Below are 25161 nucleotides of genomic sequence, written 5' to 3' on the forward strand. Positions count from 1 at the left end.
CCCGTTGACTGCAGTTTCCAACATGCACAGCGGAGGGGCGGAGACACTGCCTCCGTCCCTCTTCTGATTGGCTAACAGCTCAAGAGGGCGTGCCCATCCCGCCTCCCTGACCACTCCCGTCCTCTCCCCTCAGCTGATTGGTCGAACAGCTTCGCGCTGTTCGAGCTGTGATTGGCCGCGCGGCGCTGGTCGGCAGTTAAACGGCCAATCCCGCCGGCGGCAGAAGCCCTGGGTCCCGTCCGCCGCCTTTCGCCGCTCCTACAAGCAAAGCCCGCCTTTTTCTCGCAGCTCCGCCCGCTGAGGGACGCCGCCATGTTGCGGGGAGCTTCGGCGAGGCGGGGACAGCGGTTGGGGCTGCTGCGCTGGTACCAGATCCCGCTGTCCTCGGCTCGCGTGCCCCGCTCGGGGCTCTTTAGCTCTTCCTTCCAGTACAGCCTTTGTTCCTACCAGCAGCTCCGTGTCAGTAAGCACCTGCGGGTGGGCCGCCCCTTCCTCCCGCCGCCCCTCGGCCCGGTGGATCCTCATCCTCCGGCCTCCCCGCCCCCACCGCAGCCCCACAGCGCCGAGCCAGGTGAGGCCTGTCCTGGGGTGGGCAGCGCTGTTGTCCCCGGTGCCCAGCAGTGACCCCCATCTTGTCCCCGCGTAGACCCCCACCGATTCCCATTGCAATCCCAGTGCCCCACTGAGCCCTTCATTGCAATCCCAGTGCCCCATAGAGCTCCCTACTGAGCCCCAGTGCCCCATAGAGCCCCCCACTGATCCCTACGTTATCCTCAGAGCCCCATAGAGCCCTCCACTGATCCCTATGTTGTCCCCACTGCCCCATAGAGCCCCCCACTGATCCCTACGTTATCCCCAGTGCCCCATAAAGCCACCCACAGTGCCCTGTTGTCTCCCCAGAGCCCCATAGAGCCCCCACTGGACCCCATCATCTCCCCAGAGCCCCACAGAGCCCCTCACTGAGCCCCGTTGTCCCCAGTGTCCCATAGAACTTCCCACTGAGCCCTGCTGTCTTCCCAGTGCCCTATAGAGCCCCTTGTTGATTCCCATTGCATCTCTAGAGCCCCATAGAGCCCCCCATTGATCCCTACATTATCCCCAGTACTCCATAGAGACCCCCACTGATCCCTATGTTATCCCCAGTGCCCCATAAAGCCACCCCATTGTGCCCCATTGCATCCCCAGTGCCCCATAGCACACCCTGCTGATCCCCATGTCATCCCCAGTGCCCCATAAAGCTCCGCACTGACCCCTGTGCCATCCCTGGCGCCCCACACTGACCTCCCGTTGTCTACAGTGCTTCATAGAGTCCCACAGTTACTCCTATGTTCTCTCTGAAGTCCTCTGCTGACCTCCACCTTGTCTCTGGTGCCTCGCACTGACCCCTGTGTCATCCATGGTGCCCCATGCAGACTCCTGCTTTGTCCTCAATGCTCCACAGAGCCCATTTCTGACCCCCACGTCATCCCTGGTGCCCTGCACCGCCCCCCACGTTGTCCCACGTGCTCTACAGAGCCCTACGATGACGCTGCGTCGTCCCCAGTTCCTCCCACTGACCTCTCTGTTGTCCTCACTGCCCCACACCGACTCCTGCATTGTATTTGGTGCCCCACAGAACCCCACACTGACCCCGGCGCTCTCCCCACAGCATCCCAGTGCCCCATGCAGCTCCGCAGCACCCGCCAGGGGCCAAGCAGGGCACGACGGCCTCGTGCCGGTCCACGGCGTTCGGCCCAGCAGGGCTCAGCCACGCGCTCCCCACGCAGCGCAGCGCGGCCCAGCAGCGCCACTGAGAGCAGGACGGTGCCGCAGCGAGCAGAGGACGTGGCAACAACATCCTCCAGCGACAGCGAGGAGGAGCTGATCCCTTTGAAGGAGCTGCTGGCGTGCAGCGGGCCCTCGAGCCCTGCTGAGCACAGTGAGGTCAGCGCCAGGCTCTCAGCTGTGCTTGGGGACGCTGCAGGTGCCTGGGGACGCTCAGCCCAGCTCTGAGTGCCAAGGTCTTGCTTGGTTCCCAGGTTGCATGCCCGCAGCCAGACCCGCTTGCCAACAGCCTGGATGCGCTGCTGCTGGAGAAAAGGTGAGGCTGGCATCCCTGGCACCCCGAGAAGAAGCTGGGGGCTGCCCAGCGCCCTCAGCCCAACCTCATCACTGCTGTGCCAGGGAGCAGCGCGTGGCCAACGCCGTGCAGGCCAGCCTGACGCAGGCCAGCATGGACAGCATCCAGGAGTCATCAGACGAGGACATGCAGCTCCTGGAGGAGCAGAGGTACCACGGCAGCGGCTGGGCACTGCGCCTGCTGTCCCCCCTCTGCCCTCCACGTCACCTTGGTGGCTCTTTCCCCCCGCTGCAGGGCCTTCCTGTCCCGCTTCAACATGAAGCTGCTCGCCTTCCCCGCCACGCACCCAGGGGAGCCCATCTTCCACGCCTGCCCGCTCCCACCGCCCACCCTGGACACCCGTGGGCTGCAGCCTCGCAGCGTCCTGGAGCAGAATTTCCTCGAGTGAGGAGCAGGGACAGGGACAAGGGGACGCCGCAGGGCCCCGCTGACCCTCCATCTCTTTCCACAGCGCCTCGCCTGCCTCCCAGCTGGCTTTTGTGCGTGACGGCTACCTGCAGCTGCTCTACCAAACCACATCTGCCTGCCCGCCGCCCATCCTACGCTGGCTTTTCCAGGTGAGGCGCCGTGGCACGAAGCTCCCCGTCCGCGCAGTGCCGTCTCTCAGTCACCCCTTGTTTCCTTTGGCAGCTGACGAGCACGAGGCCGGACAGGAGCAACGCGTTCCGGACGCTGTGGGAGATGTGGATGAGAAGCGATGGTGGGTGCAGGGTGGCCACAGGGTCCCTGCGCAGCCCTCAGACACGGCTGCTGCCCGCTGGCACCGTTGTCACCTCTGTCCCTGTGCCCACAGATGAGCCCTGGTGCCCCACGCTGCAGGACGTTGGCCAGGTCTTTGCCTACATGGGTGCTGACCTGCAGGCCCTGCGCTGCCGGCGGCTGCTGCCCCCCGAGCTGTGCCCCATGGACACGAGGTGAGCCCTCGAGGGTCATTAGGTGGAACAATTAGCAGCGTTAGCGTTGTTAGTCTCACCAGTGCTGACGCTTAGGAAGTGAACTCGATCAGATGAGCTTCAATGAGCGTGTTCCTAAAGGTGCTTTCATAGGTGAGGTGCGATGCTTCGTGCTTACTTAATTCACTCCCATTCTTTCCGCTTTCTGGGACCTGCTGTAAGCCTGCTGTTCAGAGCAGTGTAATTTCTAAGCAATGCTGACATCTTTCCTGCAAGCTTCCAGGTAGGTTGTGACCTTAAACGTTGGCAATCACGATGGTGACTTAAAGACGCTGAGCTCCAGCTGGAACGTGAGCGATGCCAACGTCGCTCTCAGCCGCCCCGTGTCTGCAGCAGCAGAGCTGTAAAATAGGTGGAACTCCGGATGGGTTTGTGAGCTGATGGGCGGCACGATGTGCTGTGCGACGCTCAGCCTTCAGCAGAGCCTTCTGTCCTGCCAGGCTGGATCCGAAATGCTCCCTGGAGCAGGGAAACCCGGGTGCCGTCAACACGCTGGCCCTGGTGACGCAGCTGGGGGACGTCTGCAAGGTGGGAGAGCTGTCGTGCGAATCGAGCCGGCTGTTGGGGGGTGGCACCATCCTGTCCCTGCTGGGGGCGGCAGAGCGTTCCTGGTGACACCGTGGTGACACCTTGGTGCTCCCCGCAGCTGCTGACGGTGTGCGTGCTCGCCTGCCCGTGCCGCTACCCCGACCGCGCCCGCCGGGAGCTGGTGACGCTGCTCTGCTTCCTCAGCCTCGACCGCGAGCTGCGCTGCCAACCTCTGCCCGACGTGTGGCACCTCCTGCACTGCCTGCTGGAGGGCATCGCGGCCTGGAAGGAGCAGGTGCGGGACGAACCGCGGGCGCCCGGTGCTCCGTGCCGCCCCGGTGCCACCCCGTCGCCACCCCTCTGTGTCCCCGCAGCTGCCCGCGCTCTGCCTGTCGCTCTGCCGGCTCTCCCGGCACCACCACAACCTGCTCGCCGTCGCGCGGCTGCTGCCGGACATCACCGCCAGGCAGAGGTACGCCGCCTCCTGGGCGCCGCGGCGCTGCCCTGCTGCCCTGCCCCGCGGGGACGGGAGCTGCGGCGGCTCGGTGGCAGCAAGGCGGCACGGAGCGGCTGCTGGTGGCGCGGTGCCACGGGCGCCCGGAGGGCACCGCAGTCCTGCTGGTGACGCCGGGCTGGCGGTGAGACGCTTTGCAGCCCAACTCTCTCTTCTCCTCCGCAGGGAGCTCCGCAGGCGCCTGAGCCTTTGCGCCATGGCCCAGCTGCTGGGGAAGGCGCCGTGCACCGTGCTGTCCCTTAGGGCGCAGGAAGAGGTGCGTGCAGCCCCCCGGGTGCCCCCCGTGCTGCCCCTGCTTGTCCTCTGACCCCACGTTCCCACAGCTGCCAGCGCTGGAGCAGCTCCTGGCTCAATCCTGGCCGGACAGCCTGCAGCTCCCCACTGAGCCCGAAGCAACGGACGTGGAGCAGGAGGTGGGTGCTGCCTCGTTCCCTTGGGGACGCCCCCAGAGGTGCCACCACCCCGTCGGTCACCCCCTGGTCCCCACAGACCTGCTACCTGAGCCGCAGCCTCCTCTACCTCGCCGACGTCGTGGTGGGCACGGAGCGGCCCGCGCAACGAACAGAAGGTGGGTGCCGACCCCAGGGGGACGCTGGGGGGTCCCCACAACCCTTTACCCCCCTCCCCTTGTCCCCGCAGGGGCATCTAGAGAAGCTGTGCACCCAGCTGGAGCAGTACTTTGGGTCGTGGCTGCGTGAGGACATGGGGCAGTTCTACCGCTCCCAGCTGAAGAACCTGGCCATGGTGCTCTACGTCAAGTGGCACGAGCTGCTGAAGTAAGGGGGCACCCCGGGGTCCCCAATAAACAGCCCCACGTCACCCCCGCTGCCTGGGTCTCGTTCTGTGGGGTCAGGCGGTGGGATGGAGAAACCTACAGGGGTGGGGAGTTCCGATAGCGATAGGAAACCAAATGGGGATGGAGAACCTTGTAGGGAAACGCCGCAGTGTTTGGAAACCTGATGGGGGTGGGTGGGGAACTGCAGCGGTGGGGATGGATGGAGAGCCATATAGGGCTGGGGAACCCCAGAGTGTGGAAACCCAAAGGGGACGGACGGGGGAAGCCCAGTGATGGTGGGAAACCCAACAGGGATGGAGGGGAACCCCACAGTGATGGGAAACTGGGGTGGGGAACCCTTACAGGGGTTGGGGAACCCCAAAGTGTTTGGAAACCCAATGGGGATGGATGGGGAGCCCTATAGAGATGGGGAACCCCAAAAGTGATGGGAAACCCAATGGGGGTGGATGGGGAACCCCACAGTGATAGGAAACCCAATGGGGATGGATTGGGAGCCCTTAAAGGGGTTGGGGAACCCTGAAGTGTTTGGAAACCCAATGGGTGAGGGATGGGAGCCCTATAGAAATGGGGAACCCCAATAGTGTAGGAAACCCAATGGGAATGGATGGGGAGCCCTTACAGGGGTTGAGGAACCCCAAAGTGTTTGGAAACCCAATGGGGATGGATGGGAAACCCAATGGGGATGGGGAACCCTTATAGGGGCGGGGAACCCCAAAAGTGATGGGAAACCCAATGGGGATGGATGGGGAGCCCTATAGAGATGGGGAACCCCGAAAGTGATGGGAAACCCAATGGGGATGGATGGGGAGCCCTTGCAGGGGTTGGGGAACCCCAAAGTGTTTGAAAACCCAATGGAGAATGAATGGAGAACCCTTATGAGGATGCGGAACCCCAGTAGTGATGGGAAACCCAATGGGGATAGGGAACCTTTTAGGGGCAGGTAACCCCAAAAGCGATGGGAAACCCAATGGGGATGGACGGGGAACTTCCACAGTGATGGGAACCCCAATGGGGATGGATGGAGAGTCTTTATAGGAACTGGGAACCCCCAGAGTGTTTGGAAACCCAATGGGGATGGATGGTGAACCCTTATGGAGATGGGGAACCCCAAAAGTGATGGGAACCCAATGGGGATGGATGGGGAGCCCTCGTGGGGTGGGGAAGCCCGGCAGTAATAGGAACCCAATGGGGATGGACGGGAGCCCTTATAATCGGGGACGCCCCATCGCGAGGCACGCGGCGGCTGCTGGGGAGGCGGCACGGCGGCGGGGATGTGACGGCGGCTTCCCCCACCCCACACGGGCTCCCCCCGACCCCCCCGCGCTGGGGGTCTCCGCCCCGCTCCGTCCGACCCCCCCGTGACGTCAGGGGGGCGGGGCCGAGCGGAGCCGCGCGGCGCGCACCCGCCGCCGCCCCGAGAGCCTCCGCCGTCGCCTCCCCCCCCCCCCCCGCCCGGCCCCGCCGCGCCCCGAGGTAAGTTACCCCCCGCCCTCCCCCCCCGTTTTCCCCCCCCCGGTTCTCGGCCCCCCCCCCGGCTCCCGCCCCGCCCGGTTTTGTTGTGGCGGAGCGGCGGGGGCGGCCGCTTTGTTCTCCCGGTAACGGCGGCGCTGCCCGCGGACCCCCCGCTCCCGTTCCCCCCCCCCCTTCCCCCCCATCACCACCATCCCGGTGCCGTCGGTCCGAACCCCCCCGGCTGTGCCGCCCCCCACCCTCCGCTGCGCCCCCCGGGGCGCGGTGCCGTGGGGATGCGCGGTGTTTTGGGGGGGATGGGGGGGGGGGGGGTGGGATCGGCCCGGCTCTGGGCCCCCCTGGCCGTCCCCATAGCGCGGTGACACCGAGCGCAGCGCCCACGGCACCGGGTCGTGGTACCGCCGTGCCCAGCCTCGGTACGCGGAGCCCCAGCCGTGGCCCCATAGCGGCGACCCCCCGGCTGTAGCCGTGGTGCTCTGGGTGTGCCCGCGGCACCCATGGCAGCCCAATGGCACCCATAGCACCCCAATGGCACCCACAGCATCCTAATTATGCCCATAGCACCCCAATGGCACCATGGCACCCCAATTATACCCATAGCACCCCAATGGCACCCGTGGCACCCCAATGGCACCCGTGGCACCCCAATTATACCCATGGCACCCCAATTATACCCATAGCACCCCAATTATACCCATAGCACCCTAATGGCACCCATAGCACCCCAATTATACCCATAGCACCCCAATGGCACCCATAGCACCCCAGCTATACCCATAGCACCCCATCTGTACCCATAGCACCCCCGTGGCACCCACAGCACCTCAATTATACCCATGGCATCCTAACTGCACCCATAGCACCCAACGATACCCACAGCACCCCAGCAATACCCATGGCACCCCATCTGCAGCCTGACACCCCACAGGCACCCATGGCACCCCAGTTATACCCATAGCACCCCAATGGCACCCATAGCACCCCAGTTATACCCATAGCACCCCAATGGCACCCATGGCACCCCAATTATACCCACAGCACCCCAATGGCACCCATAGCACCCCAATTACACCCATGGCACCCCAGTTATACTCACAGCACCCCAATGGCACCCATAGCACCCCAGTTATACCCATAACACTCTAATGGCACCTGTGGCACCTCAATGGCACCCACAGCACCCCAATTTTACCCATGGCACCCCCACAGCACCCATGGCACCCCAGTTACGCCCATGGCGCCCCAACTACACTTACAGCACCCCAACAGCACCCATAGCACCCAAGGAACCCCAGTTATGCCCACGGCTCCCCAGCCCCCCCTCTCAGCCCTCTCCCATCCCTGTGCCCCCCCCGAGCCCCTTCCCACACCCCTGCCCCCCCGCCGCACCCTGTGGCACCCTGACCCCCTGCTGCCACCCTGACCCCCTCTCGGCACCGCATCCAAGCCTCCCCCCCCCCCCCCCCCCCGCCTGTTGCACACCAGCCGTGCCACCCTGACCCCCTCACCCCCGTCCTGTGCGCCCCCCCCCCCCCCCCCCCGGACCCACAGCACCCCATAGCGATGCCGCCCCATCCGGGGCACCCCCCATTTCCCACGCCCGTTGGGTGCCCCTTCCCGGCCCCCCACCCTCCCGGAAGCCCTTCCCAGCCCCCCCCCCCGCTTCCTGCTTCTCCCCCCCCCCCCCCCCCGCGGGCAGAACAATTCCCAGCCGCATCCTGCCATCCTGCCCCGTTGGGTGGGGGGCAGCGGGGCGCCCCCAGGGCACCGAGCCCACGGGGGGGGCTGGGGGTTGGGGGGCACCGAGGCCGTTCCAGGGGTGGGGAGGAAGAGGAAGGGCCGGTTTCCTCTTGCACGGCCCCCCCCCCCGGACCCACCGGGATGCGTCAGGATGGGGGGGAGTGACCGCGGGGATGGAACTTTTGGGGGGGGGGGGCAGCGATGCTTTCACCCCTCCCCAAAGCTGCATCTGCAGGGCCCCCACTTGTGGGGCAGCCCGAAACAAGCGGGGGGCGTCCGCTATGGGGCCGCTCTGCAGCCCTATGGGGCTCACGGAGGCTTGCAATGATGCCCCCCCCCCCAGGCCCCGTGCCCCCCCCCTCGTGACACCCAGCCCTCAATGCCTGCCTTGTGCCCACACCACCCGCGTGACGCCGCCCCTGGGTGACGCCCCGTCGCCCTGACCAGGGTTGGCCGACCTCCCCCTCACCCCCCCCCCCCCCCCCCCCCACTGTCCCCGTTGTCCCCAGGCCCGCCCCCCTCTCCCCCCCCCACCCCATCCCGGTGCCATGGCCCCCCTCCTGCTGCTGGCCATCGCCTGCCTGCTGCCGCCGGTCCCCAGCACGGCCCCGGGGTCCTCATGGAGCGCCGTGCCCCGAAAAACCGTCCCCTATGCGGGTGAGTACCGTGCCCCCCCCCAGCCGGGTCCCCTTCATCCCACCCCCCGTCCCCATCCTTGTGCCACCACCCCAAGACCCCCAGCCCCGGGGTCCCCTGTGCCACCCCGTGCTGCTCCTCACTCCCACATGATGGCGCAGCCCCCCTCCCCCCTTCCTGTGCCAACCCCTTCCTGAGACCCCCGAGACCCCTTTCCTGGGCACCGATGGCCCCACACCGCGCCCCACGTGCCACACTTGTGTCCCCCCCTTCGCTTTGCCAGGCCAGTGTCCCTGTGCCAGACCCCAGACCCCCACCCCTGCGCTGTGTCCCCTGACCAGAGCGGTGCCCCAACACCCCGTCCCCACACTGAGCCCTATGTCCCCACATCCCCCCTATGTCCCCCCCATCCCCACACTGTGCCCTATGTCCCCACATCCCCCCCATGCCACCCCCCATCCCCACACTGTGCCCTATGTCCCCACATCCCCCCTATGTCCCCCCCATCCCCACACTGTGCCCTATGTCCCCACATCGCCCCCCATGTCCCCCCCCATCCCCACCCTGTGCCCCATTTCCCCCCCATCCCCACACTGTGCCCCATGTCCCCCCCCATCCCCACACTGTGCCCTACATCCCCGTGACCCCCCATGCCATCCCCGTGCCCCCCCCATCCCCACACTGTGCCCTATGTCCCCATGTCCCCCTCCATCCCCACACTGCCCTGTATCCCCATGTTCTCCCCCCCATCTCCATGCCCCCCGTCCCCACCCTGTGCCCTATGGCCCCACATCCCCCCCCATGCCATCCCCATGTCATCCCCATGTCCCCCCCCATCCCTATCCTGTGCCCCATGTCCCCATTCCCCCATTCCCACCCTGTGCCCTATGTCCTCCCCATCCCCACACTGTGCCCTACATCCCCATGCCCCCCCCGTCCCTACCCTGTGCCCCATGTCCACAAGCCCCCCCATCCCCACACTGTGCCCCTATGACCCCACACCCCCCCCATGCCATCCCCATGCCCCCCTGTCCCCACCCTGTGCCCTATGACCCCATATCTCCCCCTGTGCCACCCCCATGTCCCCCATCCCCACACTGTGCCCTAATGACCCCACATCCCCCCCCATGCCATCCCCATGTCCCCCCCGTCCCTACCCTGTGCCCCGTGTCCACAAACCCCCCCATCCCCACACTGTGCCCCTATGTCCCCACATCCCCCCCCCAATGCCACCCCCATGCCTCCCTGTCCCCACCCTGTGCCCTATGTCCTCCCCATCCCCACACTGTGCCCCTATGACCCCACACCCCCCCCATGCCATCCCCATGCCCCCCTGTCCCCACCCTGTGCCCTATGACCCCCCATGCCCCCCCCATGCCCCCCCCATGCCCCCCCATCCCCACCCTGTGCCCCACGCCCCCCCCCGCCCCCCCCCCCGCCACCCTGTCCCCACCCCCTGCCCCCATCCCAGCGCTCCCCCCCCCCTCTGGCTGCTCTCAAAGGCCCCTTTTTCCCCCTGGGGGTGGGCGGGATGGGGGGGGGGGGCTCAGCACCCCACCAAAGGCCGCAGTGTTCCCAGCAGCACCACGGCCACAAAGATCCCTTTGTGGGGCTTTTTTTTCGGGGGGGGGGGGGGGGGGGTTGTGGTTCATCCCATCCCTGTGGTGCCAGCAGCGCCCACCCGGGGGGCTCAGAGCGGGGCCAGGGGTGGCGTCGTGACACCGATGTCCCCAATTGGGGGTGCTGTTGTCACCCCCCCCCCCCCCCCCGTTGCAGAGCTGCGGGAGGCGGCGCGGCGCTTCTCGCGGGGGGGGGGTCTCTCATTACGTCACGCTGACGCTGGATGAGGCCGAAGCTCTGCTCTACGTCGGCGCCCGCGAGGCCGTTTTCGCCCTCAGCACCGGCAGCGTGGAGCTGAAAGCGGCGGTGAGACCCCTGCTGGGGGGGGGGGATGGCAGGGGGGGGGGCCACGCTTTGGGGTCAAGCTTTTGCCTCACCCCCTTCCTGCCCCCCCCCCCTTTCTCCCTTCCCTGCCTTCAGATCTCATGGGAAGCCCCCATGGAGAAGAAAGCAGAGTGCATCCAGAAGGGCAAAAACAACCAGGTGTGGGGCTGGGGGTGCAGTGGGGGCTGGAGGCGATGTGGGGCGACCCACCATCCTTCCCCCCCCCCCCCCATCATTGACCGCATCTTTTCTGCCCCCCCAAGACCGACTGCTTCAACTACGTGCGCTTCCTGCAGAGCTACAACAGCTCCCACCTCTACGCCTGCGGCACCTACGCCTTCCAGCCCAAGTGTGCCTACATCGTGAGTGCGGCCCCCTCCCAAAACCCCCCCCAAACTCCCCCCAAAACCCCCCCTAAAACCCCAGCGTGCGGCACGCGGCGTCCCTGTGCCCATGAGGGACAGCTGGGGGTGGCCGGGTGCCTCTCTGGGGGCATCTCTGTCCCTTGGGTGCTGGCCCTGACCCCGAGAGCATCGCCTGGGGCTGGTTGTGTCCTTTGGAGCATCGTTTGGGGGCGTCCCCATCCCCAGGAGCATCAACTGGGCATCCCTGTGCCCTTTGGGGTGGCCCCATCCCTAAGGACCCTCATTTGGGGGCGTCCCTTCCCCACAAGCATCACCTAGCAGTGTCCCCATCCCCAGGACCATCATTTGGGGGCATCTCTGTGCCCTTTTGGGTGTCCCCATCCCTAAGGACCCTCATTTGGGGGCGTCCCTTCCCCATGAGCATCACCCAGTGGTGTCCCCATCCCCAGGAGCATCACTTGGGGGTGTCCCTGTGTCCAGGAGGGACATCTGGGGGCGTTCCTGTGCCCTTTGGGGTGTCCCCATCCCTAAGAACCATCACCTGGGGGCATCCCTGTGTCTTTTTAGGGTCTCCTCATCCCCAGGAGCATCATTTGGGGTCTCCCTGTACCCAGGAGGGACATCCGGAGGTGTCCACCTACCTGATTTGGGTGCCCCCATCCCACGAATGTCACTTGGGGGTGTCCTTGTTCCCATTTCGGGCCGTCCCTGGCCCCAGGAGCATCGCTTGGGGGCATCCCTGTGTCCTTTTGGGGTCTCCTCATCCCCAGGAGCATCACTTGGGGGCGTCCCTGTGCCCAGGAGGGACATCTGAGGGTATCTGCATGCCCATCTGGGGTGTCCCCGTCCCCATGAGCATCATTTGGGGTCTCCCCGAGGCAAGGCAGGACATCTGGGGGTGTCCTTGTGCCCATCTGGGGGTGCCCCTGTTCCCAGCAGCATCATTTGGGGGCGTCCTTGGCCCCATGAGCATCATCCAGGGGTGTCCCTTTCCCAAGGGCATCATTTGGGGGCATCCCTGTGCCCTTTGGGGTGTCCCCATCCCTCATTTGGGGGGGTCCCTGTCCCTAGAACGGACATCATGGGGTGTCTAGGTTCCCATTTGGGGTGTCCCCATCCCCAGGACCAACATCTGGGGGCGTCCCTGTGTCCTTTTGGGGTCTCCTCATCCCCAGGAGCATCATTTAGGGGTGTCCCTGTGCCCTTTTGAGGTGTCCCCATCCCTAAGGACCCTCATTTGGGGTGTCCCTTCCCCATGAGCATCACCCAGCAGTGTCCCCATCCCCAGGAGCATCACTTGGGGTCTCCCTGTACCCAGGAGGGACATCTGGAGGTGTCCACCTACCCAATTTGGGTGCCCCCATCCCCAGAAATGTCACTTGGGGGTGTCCTTGTTCCCATTTCGGGCCGTCCCTGGCCCCAGGAGCATCATTTGGGGGCATCTCTGTGCCCTTTTGGGGTCTCCATATCCCCAGGACCATCATTTGGGGATGTCCCTGTGCCCTTTTGAGGTGTCCCCATCCCTAAAGACCCTCATTTGGGGGTGTCCCTTCCCCACAGGCATCACCTAGCAGTGTCCCCCATCCCCAGGAGCATCATTTGGGGGCATCTCTGTGCCCAGGAGGGACGTGTAGGGGAGTCCCTGTGCCCTTTTGGGGTGTCCCCATCCCCAGGAGCATCACTTGGGGTCTCCCTGTACCCAGGAGGGACATCTGGAGGTGTCCACCTACCCAATTTGGTTGCCCCCATCCCAGAAATGTCACTTGGGGGTGTCCTTGTTCCCATTTCAGGCCATCCCTGGCCCCAGGAGCATCATTTGGGGGCATCTCTGTGCCCTTTTGGGGTGTCCCCATCCCTAAGGACCCTCATTTGGGGGTGTCCCTTCCCCATGAGCATCACCCAGCGGTGTCCCCATCCCCAGGAGCATCACTTGGAGGCGTCCCTGTGCCCAGGAAGGACATCCGGAGGTGCCCAGGTGGCCCTTCAGGGCTGTCCCCGTCCCCAGGACGTCCCACAGGGCTGCCCCCCATCCCCTGTTACCTGGATGTCCCTGTCCCCATCCCGGGGTCGTCTGGGTGTCCATCCGTGGGTCTGACCCCACACCGTGCCCTACAGGAGCTGTCTGGATTCACCCTGGACCACGTGGCTTTCGAGGACGGGAAGGGCAAATGTCCCTACGACCCCACCAAGGGCCACACCGGCCTCATTGTGGGTAGGTGACACCGCCGTCCCCCGGGTGGCATCGGGGCCGGGCAGCCCGACCCCCCGGCTGCCCCTGACGGCCCCATGGCGGCCCTGCAGATGGAGAGCTGTACTCTGCCACCTTCAACAACTTCCTGGGCACGGAGCCCGTCATCCTGCGGAACCTGGGGCCGCATTACTCCATGAAGACCGAGTACCTGACCTCATGGCTGAACGGTGCGGGGGGGGGCACGGGGGTGGGGGGGTGTGGGGCACGGGGATGTGGGGATGTGGGACGTGGGGATGTGGGGCACGGGGATGTGGGGCTGTGGGGATATGGGGATGTGGGGGTGTGGGGCACAGGGATGTGGAGATGTGGGGCACGGGGATGTGGGGCACGGGAATATGGGGGTGAGGGGCACAGGGATGTGGGGATGTGGGGGTGGGGGGGTGTGGGGCATGGGGATGTGGGGCACAGGAATATGGGGATGTGGGGCACGGGGATGTGGGGGTAAGGGGGTGGGGGGGCACAGGGATGTGGGGCACGGGGATGTGGGGATGTGGGACATGGGGATGTGGGGCACGGGGATGTGGGGCACAGGAATATGGGGGTGAGGGGCACAGGGATGTGGGGCTGTGGGGCACAGGGATGTGGAGATGTGGGACATGGGGATGTGGGGCACGGGGATGTGGGGGTGTGGAGCACAGGGATGTGGGGATGTGGGGGTGAGGGGGTGTGGGGCACAGGGATGTAGGGCACAGGAATATGGGGATGTGGGGCATGGGGATGTGGGGATGTAGGGATGTGGGGATGTGGGGTTTTGAGATGTGGGGATGTGGGGCACAGGGGTGTAGGGCACAAAGATGTGGGGCACAGGGATGTAGGGCGTGGGGATGTGGGACACGGGGATGTGGGGCACAGGGATATGGGGATATGGGGATTTGGGGCACAGGGATGTGGGGATTTGGGATGTGGGGGTTTGGGGATGTGGGGCGTGGGGAATATGGGGGTGTGGGGATGTGGGGCACGGGGATTTGGGGCACAGGGATGTGGGGATGTGGGGCACAGGAATGTGAGAATGTGGGGCACGGGGATGTGGGGCATGGGGATATGGGAATATGGAGATGTGGGGCACGGGGATGTGGGGATGTGGGGCATGGGAGCATGGGGAAATGGAAATGTGGGGATATGGGGATACAAGGAAATGGGGATGGGGGGACATGGGGACATGGTGGGATATGGGGGCACAAGAACACAGGGATGCAGGGATGTGGGGACATGGAGTTATGGGGACACGGGGATGTGGGAACACAAGGGTATGGGAACGCAGGGATACGGGCATATGGGGACGTGGGGCTGTGGGGTGGCCTTATAGGGGTCTGTGAGGTATGGGGTGGCCCTACAGGGGTCTGTAGGATATATGGTGGCCCTACAGGGGTCTGTAGGATATATGGTGGCCCTACAGGGGTCTGTAGGATATGGGGTGGCCCTACAGGGGTCTGTAGGATATATGGTGGCCCTACAGGGGTCTGTGGGATATGGGGTGGCCCTACAGGGGTCTGTGGGATATATGGTGGCCCTACAGGGGTCTGTAGGATATATGGTGGCCTTATAGGGGTCTGTAGGATATATGGTGGCCCTACAGGGGTCTGTAGGATATATGGTGGCCTTACAGGGGTCTGTAGGATATATGGTGGCCTTACAGGGGTCTGTAGGATATGGGGTGGCCCTACAGGGGTCTGTAGGATATATGGTGGCCCTACAGGGGTCTGTGGGATATGGGGTGGCCCTACAGGGGTCTGTAGGATATATGGTGGCCCTACAGGGGTCTGTAGGGTACAGGGTGGCCCTACAGGGGTCTATGGGGCTATGGGGATAGGGGGACAGAGGGACGTGGGGATATGGGGGCACAGGGACACGTGGGTGTGGGGCTGTAGGGACGCAGGGATATGGGGCCACCCCACACGATCCGACCGTCCCCATGTGTCCCCACAGAGCCCCACTTTGTGGCCTCGGCCTTCATCCAGGAGAGCGCGGGCAGCAGCACCGGCGACGACGACAAGGTTTATTTCTTCTTCAGCGAGAGGGCGGTGGAGTACGACTGCTATGCGGAGCAGGTGGTGGCACGGGTGGCGCGGGTGTGCAAGGTATGGGGCGGCCCCATAAGGGGACTGTGGGACGGGGCGGCCTGTAAGGGGACTGAGAGGTGTGGGGTGGACCTATAAGGGGGTCTATGGGGGATGGGGTGGCCCTATAAGGGGTCTATGGGGGACGGGGTGGCCCTATAAGGGGTCTGAGAGGTGTGGGGTGGCCCTATAAGGGGTCTGAGAGGTGTGGGGTGGTCCTATAAGGGGACTGTGGGGGACAGGGTGGCCCTATATGGGGTCTGAGAGGTGTGGGGTGGACCTATAAGGGGTCTGAGAGGAGTGGGGTGGCCCTATAAGGGGTCTGAGAGGAGTGGGGTGGTCCTATAAGGGGTCTATGGGGGACGGGGTGGCCCTATAAGGGGTCTGAGAGGAGTGGGGTGGTCCTAGAAGGGGACTGTGGAGGACAGGGTGGCCCTATAATGGGTCTGAGAGGTGTGCGGTGGCTCTATAAGGGGACTGTGGGGGATGGGGTGGCCCTATAAGGGGTATGAGATGAGTGGGGTGGTCCTATAAGAGGTCTATGGGGGATGGGGTGGCCCTAAAGGGGGTCTGAGAGGTGTGGGGTGGTCCTATAGGGGGTCTATGGGGGATGGGGTGGCCCTATAAGGGGTCTGAGAGGAGTGGGGTGGTCCTATAAGGGGACTGTGGGGGACGGGGTGGCCCTATAAGGGGTCTGAGAGGAGTGGGGTGGTCCTATAGGGGGTCTATGGGGGATGGGGTGGCCCTATAAGGGGTCTGAGAGGAGTGGGGTGGTCCTATAAGGGGTCTGAGAGGTGTGGGGTGGCCCTATAGGGGGTCTATGGGGGATGGGGTGGCCCTATAAGGGGTCTATGGGGGACGGGGTGGCCCTATAAGGGGTCTGAGAGGAGTGGGGTGGTCCTATAGGGGGTCTATGGGGGACGGGGTGGCCCTCTAAGGGGTCTATGGGGGACGGGGTGGCCCTATAAGGGGTCTGAGAGGAGTGGGGTGGCCCTGTTAGGAGATGGGGGTATGTGAGGTACAGCGTGGCCCTATAGAGATCTGTAGGGTATGGGGTGGCCTTATAGGTGTCTGTGAGGTATGGGGTGGCCCTATAGGGATCTGTGGGGTACAGGGTGGCCCTACAGGGGTCTGTAGGATATATGGTGGCCCTACAGGAGTCTGTGGGATATGGGGTGGCCCTACAGGGGTCTGTGACATATGGAGTGGCCCTATATGTGTCTGTGGGATATAGGGTGGCCCTACAGGGGTCTGTGGGATATGGGGTGGCCCTATATGTGTCTGTGGGATATGGGGTGGCCCTACAGGGGTCTGTGACGTATGGAGTGGCCCTATAGGGATCTGTGAGGTACAGAGTGGCCCTATATGGGTCTGTGGGATATGGGGTGGCCATCCAGGGGTCTGTAGGATATAGGGTGGCCCTATAAGGGGTCTGTGGGATATGGGGTGGCCCTATAGGGATCTGTGAGGTACAGAGTGGCCCTATATGGGTCTGTGGGATATGGGGTGGCCCTACAGGGGTTTATAGGGTACAGGGTGGCCCTACAAGGGTCTGTGGGATATGGGGTGGCCCTACAGGGGTCTGTAGGATGTATGGTGGCCCTACAGGGGGTCTGTGACGTATGGAGTGGCCCTATATGTGTCTGTGGGTTATGGGGTGGCCCTACTGGGGTCTGTAGGATGTATGGTGGCCCTATAAGGGGTCTGTGGGATATGGGGTGGCCCTCCAGGGCTCTATAGGGCACAGGGTGGCCCTGCGGTGCTGCCGGGCTCTCAGTGCCGCTCACCTTCAGGGCGACGTCGGCGGCGCTCGCACGCTGCAGAAGAAATGGACGACGTTCCTGAAGGCGCGGCTGCTCTGCTCTGCGCCGGAGCAGCAGCTGCACTTCAACCGGCTGCAGGCCGTGTTCACCCTGCCTGGCGCCAGCTGGCAGGAGACGGCTTTCTTCGGGGTGTTCCAGGCGCGGTGGTGAGCGGCACGGCCTGGGTCTGGGGGGGGCCGGGGGTCTCGGCGCCCCGCTGAGGCTCTGTGTGCGCAGGGGGGACGTGGACGTGTCGGCCGTGTGCCGCTACCACATCCTGGAGGTGAAGAAGGCTTTTGAGGGTCCCTACAAGGAGTATCGGGAGCAGGCGCAGAAATGGGGGCGCTATTCGGATGAGGTGCCCAGCCCCCGGCCCGGGGCGGTGAGTGATGGAGGGGGGGGGGGGGGCTGGGGGCAGAGGGGGGAGAGGGGGGTGGGGGGTGGGATGAGGGTTTGGGGTGGGGATGTGGGGCACAAGGCATGGGGTGCAGGGAGGGGGAGAATCCCCATTCAGTGGCACGTCTGCATGGCTCCAAATGACCTCTGTGGGACATGGGGACACAGATGTGGGGGACATGGGGGTGTGGGGACATGGGGGTGTGGGGACATGGGGATGCTGAGAGACTGGGACATGGAGACATGGGGGACACAGGGATGTAAGGACACAGGGATGTGGGGACGTGGGGATGTGGGGACATGGAGACACAGGGATGTGGGGACATGGGGATGTGGGGCTGCAGGGCCATGGGGATGTGGGGGACATGGAGACACGGGGACACAGGGATGCTGAGAGACTGAGGCATGGAGACATGGGGATGTGGGGACATGGGGACAGAAACACAGGGATGTAAGGACATGGGGACATGGAGACACTGGGACACAGAGAGGTGGGGACATGGGGATGTGGGGATGTGGGGCCGCAGGGCCATGGGGAAACAGGGACAGGGGAAATGGAGCCAGTGGGACACAGGGATGTGGGGCCATAGAGAAGTGGGGCCATGGGGATGTGGGGCTGCAGGGCCATGGGGATGTAGGGACATGGGGATGTGGGGCCATGGGGGCGTGGGGACACGGGGACACAGGGATGTAGGGACATGGGGATGTGGGGCTGCAGGGCCGTGGGGAAATGGGGATGTGGGGACATGGAGACATGGGGACGCAGGGATGTAGGGACATGGGGCTGTGGGGATGTGGGGCCACAGGGCCGTGGGGAAACAGGGACAGGGGAAATGGAGCCAGTGGGACACAGGGATGTGGGGCCACGGGGAAGTGGGGACATGGGGAAGTGGGGCTGCAGGGCCATGGGGATGTAGGGACATGGGGATGTGGGGCCATGGGGGCGTGGGGACACAGGGATGTGGGGACATGGGGATGTGGGGACATGGAGACATGGGGAGACATGGATGTAGGGACATGGGGACATGGGGATGTGGGGCTGCAGGGCCGTGGGGAAATGGGGATGTGGGGACATGGAGACACGGGGACACAGGGATGTAGGGAGATAGGGACATGGGGATGTGGGGCCATGGGGGCGTGGGGACACGGGGACACAGGGATGTAGGGACATGGGGCTGTGGGGATGTGGGGCCGCAGGGCCGTGGGGAAACGGGGACAGGGGAAATGGAGCCAGTGGGACACAGGGATGTGGGGCCACGGGGAAGTGGGGACATGGGGAAGTGGGGCTGCAGGGCCATGGGGATGTAGGGACATGGGGATGTGGGGACATGGAGACATGGAGACATGGGGAAGCAAGAATGTAGGGACATGGGGATGTGGGGCTGCGGGGCCGTGGGGAAATGGGGATGTGGGGACATGGAGACACGGGGACACAGGGATATAGGGAGATAGGGACATGGGGATGTGGGGCCATGGGGGCGTGGGGACACGGGGACGCAGGGATGTAGGGACATGGGGATGTGGGGCCGCAGGGCCGTGGGGAAACGGGGACAGGGGAAATGGATCCAGTGGGACACAGGGATGTGGGGCCACGGGGACGTGGGGAAAGGAGGCGGTGGGGACTTGGCATCTGAGCGCGCCGTTTGCCGCAGTGCATCACCGACTGGCACCGGCAGAACGGCTTCCCCAACTCGCTGGCGCTGCCGGACAACACCCTGAACTTTGCCAAGAAGCACCCGCTGATGGACGAGCCGGTCCTGCCACAGCGCGGCCGCCCGCTGCTGCTCAAGAAGGACTCCAACTTCACCCAGCTGGTGGTGGACCGCGTGGCGGGGCTGGACGGGGCCGTGTACGAGGTGCTGTTTGTCGGCACAGGTACGGGGAGAGGGGCGCGGAGCCGGGCGCCCAGGAGGGTCGGGGTTCGCCGCATGCCATCCCTCGCAGGTGACGGCTGGGTGCACAAGGCGCTGAATCTGGGCTCCCACGTTCATCTGGTGGAGGAGCTGCAGGTCTTCGAGCCGGCGCAGCCCGTGGAGAGCCTGGTGCTGGCGGGGCGGAAGGTGAGAGAGCGGCGGCGCCGCTGGGCTCCCGGCTCCTGGGGCGTCCCCTCAGCGCCCGTCTGTGCGCTTGCAGAAGCTGCTGTTCGCCGGCTCGCGGCTCCAGGTGGCCCAGCTGCCCGTGGCCGATTGCGGCCGCTACCAGTCCTGTGCCGACTGCGTCCTGGCGCGGGATCCCTACTGCGCGTGGAGCCGCAACGGCAGCCGCTGTGTGCGCTCCGATGGCCTCAATGGGTAAGGAGGGGCCGCCGCAGGTCTGTGCCGTGCCGCGGAGCCTTCCTCACCTGTTCTGCTTCCTCCTCCTCCTCCTCGTCCCGCAGGTCTCACCTGGTGCAGGACGTGCTGGGCTCCGACACGCGCGCCTGCGCCATGCCGCTGGTGGGGACACAAGGTGAGGGGGGACCCCCGCTGTCCATGGGGGCACCCAGCTCCTCCGTGGGGGATATGAGACCCCAACCCCATCCGTGGGAGGTGGCAGGGGAGGGACGGCCCAATCCATCCGCGGAGGTGGCACGTGGAGGCACCCAGCTCCAGCCATAGGAAACGGCACAGGGAGGACACCCCAATTCCTGGGAATGGTGTGGTGGGGAAACCCGACTGCGTGATGGATAACGGAGGGGAGATCCTTCTCCATCCATGGGAGACTCCCCAGCTCCATGGGAGGTGGCACAGGGGGGGACCCGACTCCGCGATAAGTGGCGTGGTGGGGAGACCCCCAACTGCATCCATGGGAGATGGCACATGGAGGACACCCAACTCCATGGGAGGTGGCAGGGTAGGGAAACCCCAACTCCATCCATGGGAAATGGGGCATGGGAGACACCCCAGCTCCACGGAGGTGACACAATGGGGACACCCAACTCCATCCATCCCTGGGAGGTGACATGGTGGGGACACCCCACCTCCATCCCCAGGGAACGGCGCATGGCAGACTCCCCAGCTCCATGGAGGTGGTGCGGTGGGGACACCCAGCTCCGTCCATCCGTGGGATGGTGGAAAAACACCCCAATTCCACCCATGGAGGTGACACACAGGGACAGCCCTGCCCCCATCATCACGCCTCCATCCCTTCCCCGCAGGTGCCATCACCCCCAAGAACGTGACGGTGGCGGCGGGCACCGACCTGGTCCTGACGTGCCGCCTGGGTTCCAACCTGGCTCAGGCTCTGTGGACCTTCGAAGGCCGCGCTCTGCCGGCCCAGCAGGCGCTGGTTCTGCACGACGGCCACCTGCGCGCCCTGGTGGTGCCGGGCGCCGGGGCGCAGCACAGCGGAACGTACCGCTGCGTGGCGGAGGAGCGCGGCGCCCGGCTGGGCGGGGAGGCGTACCGGGTGGCCGTGCTGCCCGGGGCGCCGCAGGAGACGCGGGCGCCGCTGGAAAGCGCCGGGCTGGCGTGGGTCGTGGCCGTTTGTCTGGGCGCGGCGTGCCTGGTGCTGCTGCTGGCCGTGCTGTCGCTTTGGAGGAGGCTGCGCGAGGAGCTGGGCAAAGGCGCCAAGGCCATCGAGAGCACCCTGGTTTACCCCATCGAGCTGCCCAAGGAGCCGCACAGCCCGCGCTTCGTGCCCAGCGCCGCTTCGGATTCGGACGAGAAGCTGTGGGACCCGTCCAGCTACTACTGCTCGGACGGCTCGCTCAAGATCGTGCCGGGTCACGCCGTGTGCCGCAACGGCGGTCCGCCCGGTGCAGCTTCGCCGCCGGCCGCCATCCCCGGGCAGCCGCTGCATTCTCCCACCCGCATCCACCTGGGTCCTCTGCGCGGCTCCTCTTCCAACGGCTACATCCGCCTGGCCTTGGGCGCCGAGGAGCGGCCGCCGTGCGCCGAGCTGGCCGAGGAGCTGCGCCGAAAGCTGCAGCAGCGTCAGCCCCTGCCCGACTCCAACCCCGAGGAGTCTTCGGTCTGAGCCGCCCGACGCGGGGCTGCACCTACCTCAGGGACATCGCGACGGGATTCGGGCACCGCGACCGCCTTCGGTACTGCGCCCGGGACCGCGGCTGGGGACGGAGCCCGGGAATGTCACTGCCGTGGGGGACCGAGCCCAGGAATGTCACTGCCATTGGGACCCGGAAACGTCGCCCGCTTTTGGGGACTGAGCTTTGGGATCGAGCCCAGGGATCGTCGCGGGCTGCAGGGACTGCAGTTGGGGGTCTGTCGCCCGTCTTGGGGACGCTGGGGGCCCCGTCCCACCTCGGGGACAGCCCTGAGTGCCGGGGCTGTGCCTGGGACCCTCACCTGCCCCGGGTCCGCATCCCAGACCTGGCCGAGGGGACGCAGCCCTGGGCGCTGGGGCCTCTCTGGGGACCCCCGTTATGGCCCAAGTCCCACCACCACCCCCCCCGCCCCCCAACCCGACCCCCCCCCCGCCTCCTCCATCCCCACCAGCCCTTTTTGGGCCAATTCCCATCGTTTTTTCTCCCTGAGAATTTTTGTACCACCCCCCCTGTACATACCCCCCCCCCCCCCCGCCGCCCCCTGCACGCTGCCCCTTTTGTATGCCTCCCCCCACCCCCAACCCCCCCCAGTGTAATTTATTTGTTACCGAAATATATTTATTTGCTGTAAGCACGTGGGGTATTTCTATATTCATAATAAAAAGGAGGAAAAAAAATCACATCCCCCCCCCCGCCCTTCCCCCCTCCCCCCCCCAGCGCTGAGCTCACGGAAAGGGCTGCGCTCGGGGCTATAAAAGGGCTTCGCGGCGCCGTTCCCAAGGGAGGGGGGGGGAAGGGAGGGCTGTGTGTGTTTTGGGGGGGGAAGGGCTGACGGGAAGGCCGGAAGCGGCCTCGGGGTCCCGGCAGGGCCGTGGGAAGCGGGGCGGGGGGATCCCCGGGGGGAGGGGGGCACGCAGCGTGGGCAGCGCCATGGGGTGGGGGGGGGGCCGTGGCGATCGGGTGCCCCTCGGCTCCTTTCGGCTCCTCTCGTTTCCACTCGACATCTTTCAATCCCACTCGGCTCCCTTCGGCTTCCTTCGTTCCTCCTCGGTCACCCCTCGGTTCCTTTCGTTCCCACTCGGCTCTCTTCGGCTCCCCCTCGACTCCGCCTATTCCCACTCGGCTGATCTCGGTTCCTCTCGTTCCACTCGGCTCCCTTCGTTCCTCCTCGGTCATCCCTCGGTTCCTTTCGTTCCCACTCGGCTCCCTTCGGCTCCCCCTCGACTCCGCCCATTCCCACTCGGCCGATCTCGGTTCCTCTCCTTACACTCGGCTTCCTTCGGCTCCCCTCGGCTCCTTTCGATTCTCCTCGGTTCCTTTCGTTCCCATTCAACTCCCTTCGCCTGCCCCTCGGCTCTTTTCGTTTCCCTTCGTCTCATTTCGTTCTCTCTTGACTCCCTTCGGCTCCCCCTCGACTCCGCCCATTCCCATTCGGCCGATCTCGGCTCCTCTCGTTCCCACTCGGCTCCCTTCGGCTCTGCATGCCCCGCTGATGGCGGCGGGCCGCCGCTCACCGCCGGGGCCGTGCTGCCCGCCGCGGGTGGCGGTGCCCAGCGTGCACCAGAGCCTCCCCGAGATGGACTTCGAGCGGGGTGCGCGCCTCGGGGCGGGGGGGGGAGCTGAGGGCACCGGTCCCTGCTCTAACCTCCCGCCGCCCGCAGGGATCTGGGCAGCGGCGCGGGACGGGGACGAAGCTCGGGTGCTGCAACTGCTGGAACGGCGCGGGGAGCCCAGCCAGCCCGACCTGGCGGGGTACACCGCCCTGGTACGGGATATGCGAAGCAGCGGGAGGGCAGCGGGAGACCGTGAGCCCCCTGAGCTCACCGCTCCCCACCGCCCCGCAGCACTACGCCAGCCGCAACGGGCACCTGGGTGTGTGCCGCTTGCTGCTGCAGCGCGGCGCTCATTGCAACGCCCGCACGCCCGGCGGGGCCACCGCCCTGCACCGCGCCAGCTACTGCGGGCACGTGGCCGTGGCGCGGCTCCTGCTGGCGCACGGCGCTGACCCCGCCGCCGCCGACGGGGACGGCCGCACCAGCCTGCATAAGGTGCGTGGTGGCAGCGAGGGGACGGTCCGCCCCTGACGGGATGGTCCGCCTTCCCGTGGTGTTGGTGGCATCCCCACGGTGGGTCGCACGCAGGCGGCGGAGCGCGGTCACCGGGAGCTCTGCGTCCTCCTGCTGCAGAACAGCCCTGCCTTGCTGGCTGCTCGTGATGCTAAAGGACGGCGGCCCCGCGACACGGCCGACCCCGCGGTGTGGGATCTGCTGGAGGGATGAAGGGAGGCAGCGAGGACGCCGCGGATGGAGGCAGAGGGAAACGGCCCCGCTGGGAAAAAAAAAAGCAAAGCTCTGGGCCCGAATGCTGCGTCCGCCTCTTTGTCACTGCGCCTGGCGGGGCGTGGGGTCACCACGGGGGTGGCAAAAGGATGACGGTGGTGCCAAGGGTGGGGACAGCGCTGGCCCAGAGTGCCACTGCACAGCCTGGGGAGGGGGTGGGGCGGGAACCTCAATTTTTGTGCTGCCGGGACAGAGCGGTGCTCCTCCAGCAGCGCGTATTGCTTCAGAAAAAGGAAGAACTCAACAAAAAGCCCCAAAGACCGAGCAATGGGTCGGTAGTGCTGATAGAAGAAAGGGAGCACGGCGTCCCCACGGGGAGCAACGAAGGGGGGGGACAGAGCGGTGCCGACGGCAGGAACGGCGCGGGGAGCCGCCGAGGCCTCGCTCCGCCTCACCGCCCGCTCCGCTCTGCTGGACGCGGCCTGGTCTCGCCTGCAGGAAGGAACGACAAAGCGCGGCTGTTGAGCACGTCGGCCCCTCACTCCTCCCTCGGTGCCGTTCCACGTGTACCGTCCCGAGCCCCCAGAACCGTACCGACAGAACTAAGACAATACCGGACCGCCCCCCGAGCGCTGCACCTTTATACACCGCCGCTTCCGCTTCCGCCGGCCGTCGCCATGGAAACACCGGAACTCAGCACTCGTCCCGCCCCTTTCCTCACCCTCCCCACCAATCGCCAGCCGTTTTGCTAGCTCTCCTCGTCACAGCCAATCGGCGACCGCCACCCCCTCCCCCGCGCGGCGCTGTAAACAACAGCTCGGTGGGATTTAAAGGCGCCGCGCCCCATTCCGCCCCCTCCCACCCCCGAAGTCGCCGAGCCCGACACAAAGATAGAGAATTTTATTAACCAACCGGCAAAAAATAAAATAAAGTTCCATAATCCGTTCCACAACCCGGAGGGGAGGGGCGTGGGGCCGCGCAGGGCCCAGCATCCCTTCCCCAAATATACAAATCAAACCTGATGCGAAAATAAATACAGATTCTTGAGCTGGGGGTTGAGGGGGGGGGGGAGGGGGGAAATGGGTTTGCATAGAGGAAGATTTAATAAAAAAAAGGGTTTTCACCGTGGTTCATTATTATTAATTATTATTATTCCTAGCGTCTCCCCGCAGCAGAACCAGGCCCTGATCGTCGCGACATGATTAACGCAATTAATTCCCCTTCTCCCAATAACTTAACGGCGATCACCGGGGGATTGTGCTTTGTGGGGGTGGGGAGCAGTGATGGGGGGGTGGGGGGGGTCAGAGAAACCCCCAACGGAGGGGC

The 25161-nt window shown here is 65.3% G+C and overlaps 3 protein-coding genes across 3 annotated transcripts; all 3 read left to right on the plus strand.

Moving 5' to 3' along the window:
- The first annotated feature begins 206 nt into the window (after positions 1-206).
- Positions 207-5203, plus strand: FAM178B (family with sequence similarity 178 member B). The gene is given in 16 exon segments (XM_048928080.1): positions 207-588; positions 1657-1923; positions 2019-2080; positions 2164-2268; positions 2354-2503; positions 2571-2676; positions 2750-2819; positions 2913-3033; positions 3513-3600; positions 3719-3895; positions 3975-4072; positions 4280-4370; positions 4438-4527; positions 4604-4663; positions 4665-4682; positions 4754-5203. Coding segments are annotated over 16 exon segments (1920 nt in total). The 5' UTR covers positions 207-312; the 3' UTR covers positions 4895-5203.
- A 3451-nt stretch (positions 5204-8654) lies between these two features.
- On the plus strand, positions 8655-21956 carry SEMA4C (semaphorin 4C). The gene is given in 15 exon segments (XM_048928259.1): positions 8655-8777; positions 10533-10564; positions 10566-10682; positions 10797-10859; positions 10964-11062; positions 13181-13277; positions 13367-13483; positions 15243-15394; positions 17167-17342; positions 17413-17557; positions 19224-19446; positions 19516-19631; positions 19705-19862; positions 19949-20019; positions 20708-21956. Coding segments are annotated over 15 exon segments (2496 nt in total). The 5' UTR covers positions 8655-8668; the 3' UTR covers positions 21529-21956.
- Positions 21957-22477: 521 nt separating this feature from the next.
- ANKRD39 (ankyrin repeat domain 39) lies at positions 22478-24446 on the plus strand. The gene is made up of 4 exons (XM_048928033.1): positions 22478-23148; positions 23218-23321; positions 23401-23604; positions 23698-24446. Exons 1-4 carry the CDS (start codon positions 23049-23051, stop codon positions 23833-23835), a joined length of 546 nt encoding a protein of 181 aa, XP_048783990.1. The 5' UTR covers positions 22478-23048; the 3' UTR covers positions 23836-24446.
- The last annotated feature ends 715 nt before the right edge of the window (positions 24447-25161 follow it).

This window comes from Lagopus muta, chromosome 27 (assembly GCF_023343835.1).
Source record: "Lagopus muta isolate bLagMut1 chromosome 27, bLagMut1 primary, whole genome shotgun sequence".
Lineage (NCBI taxonomy): Eukaryota > Metazoa > Chordata > Aves > Galliformes > Phasianidae > Lagopus > Lagopus muta.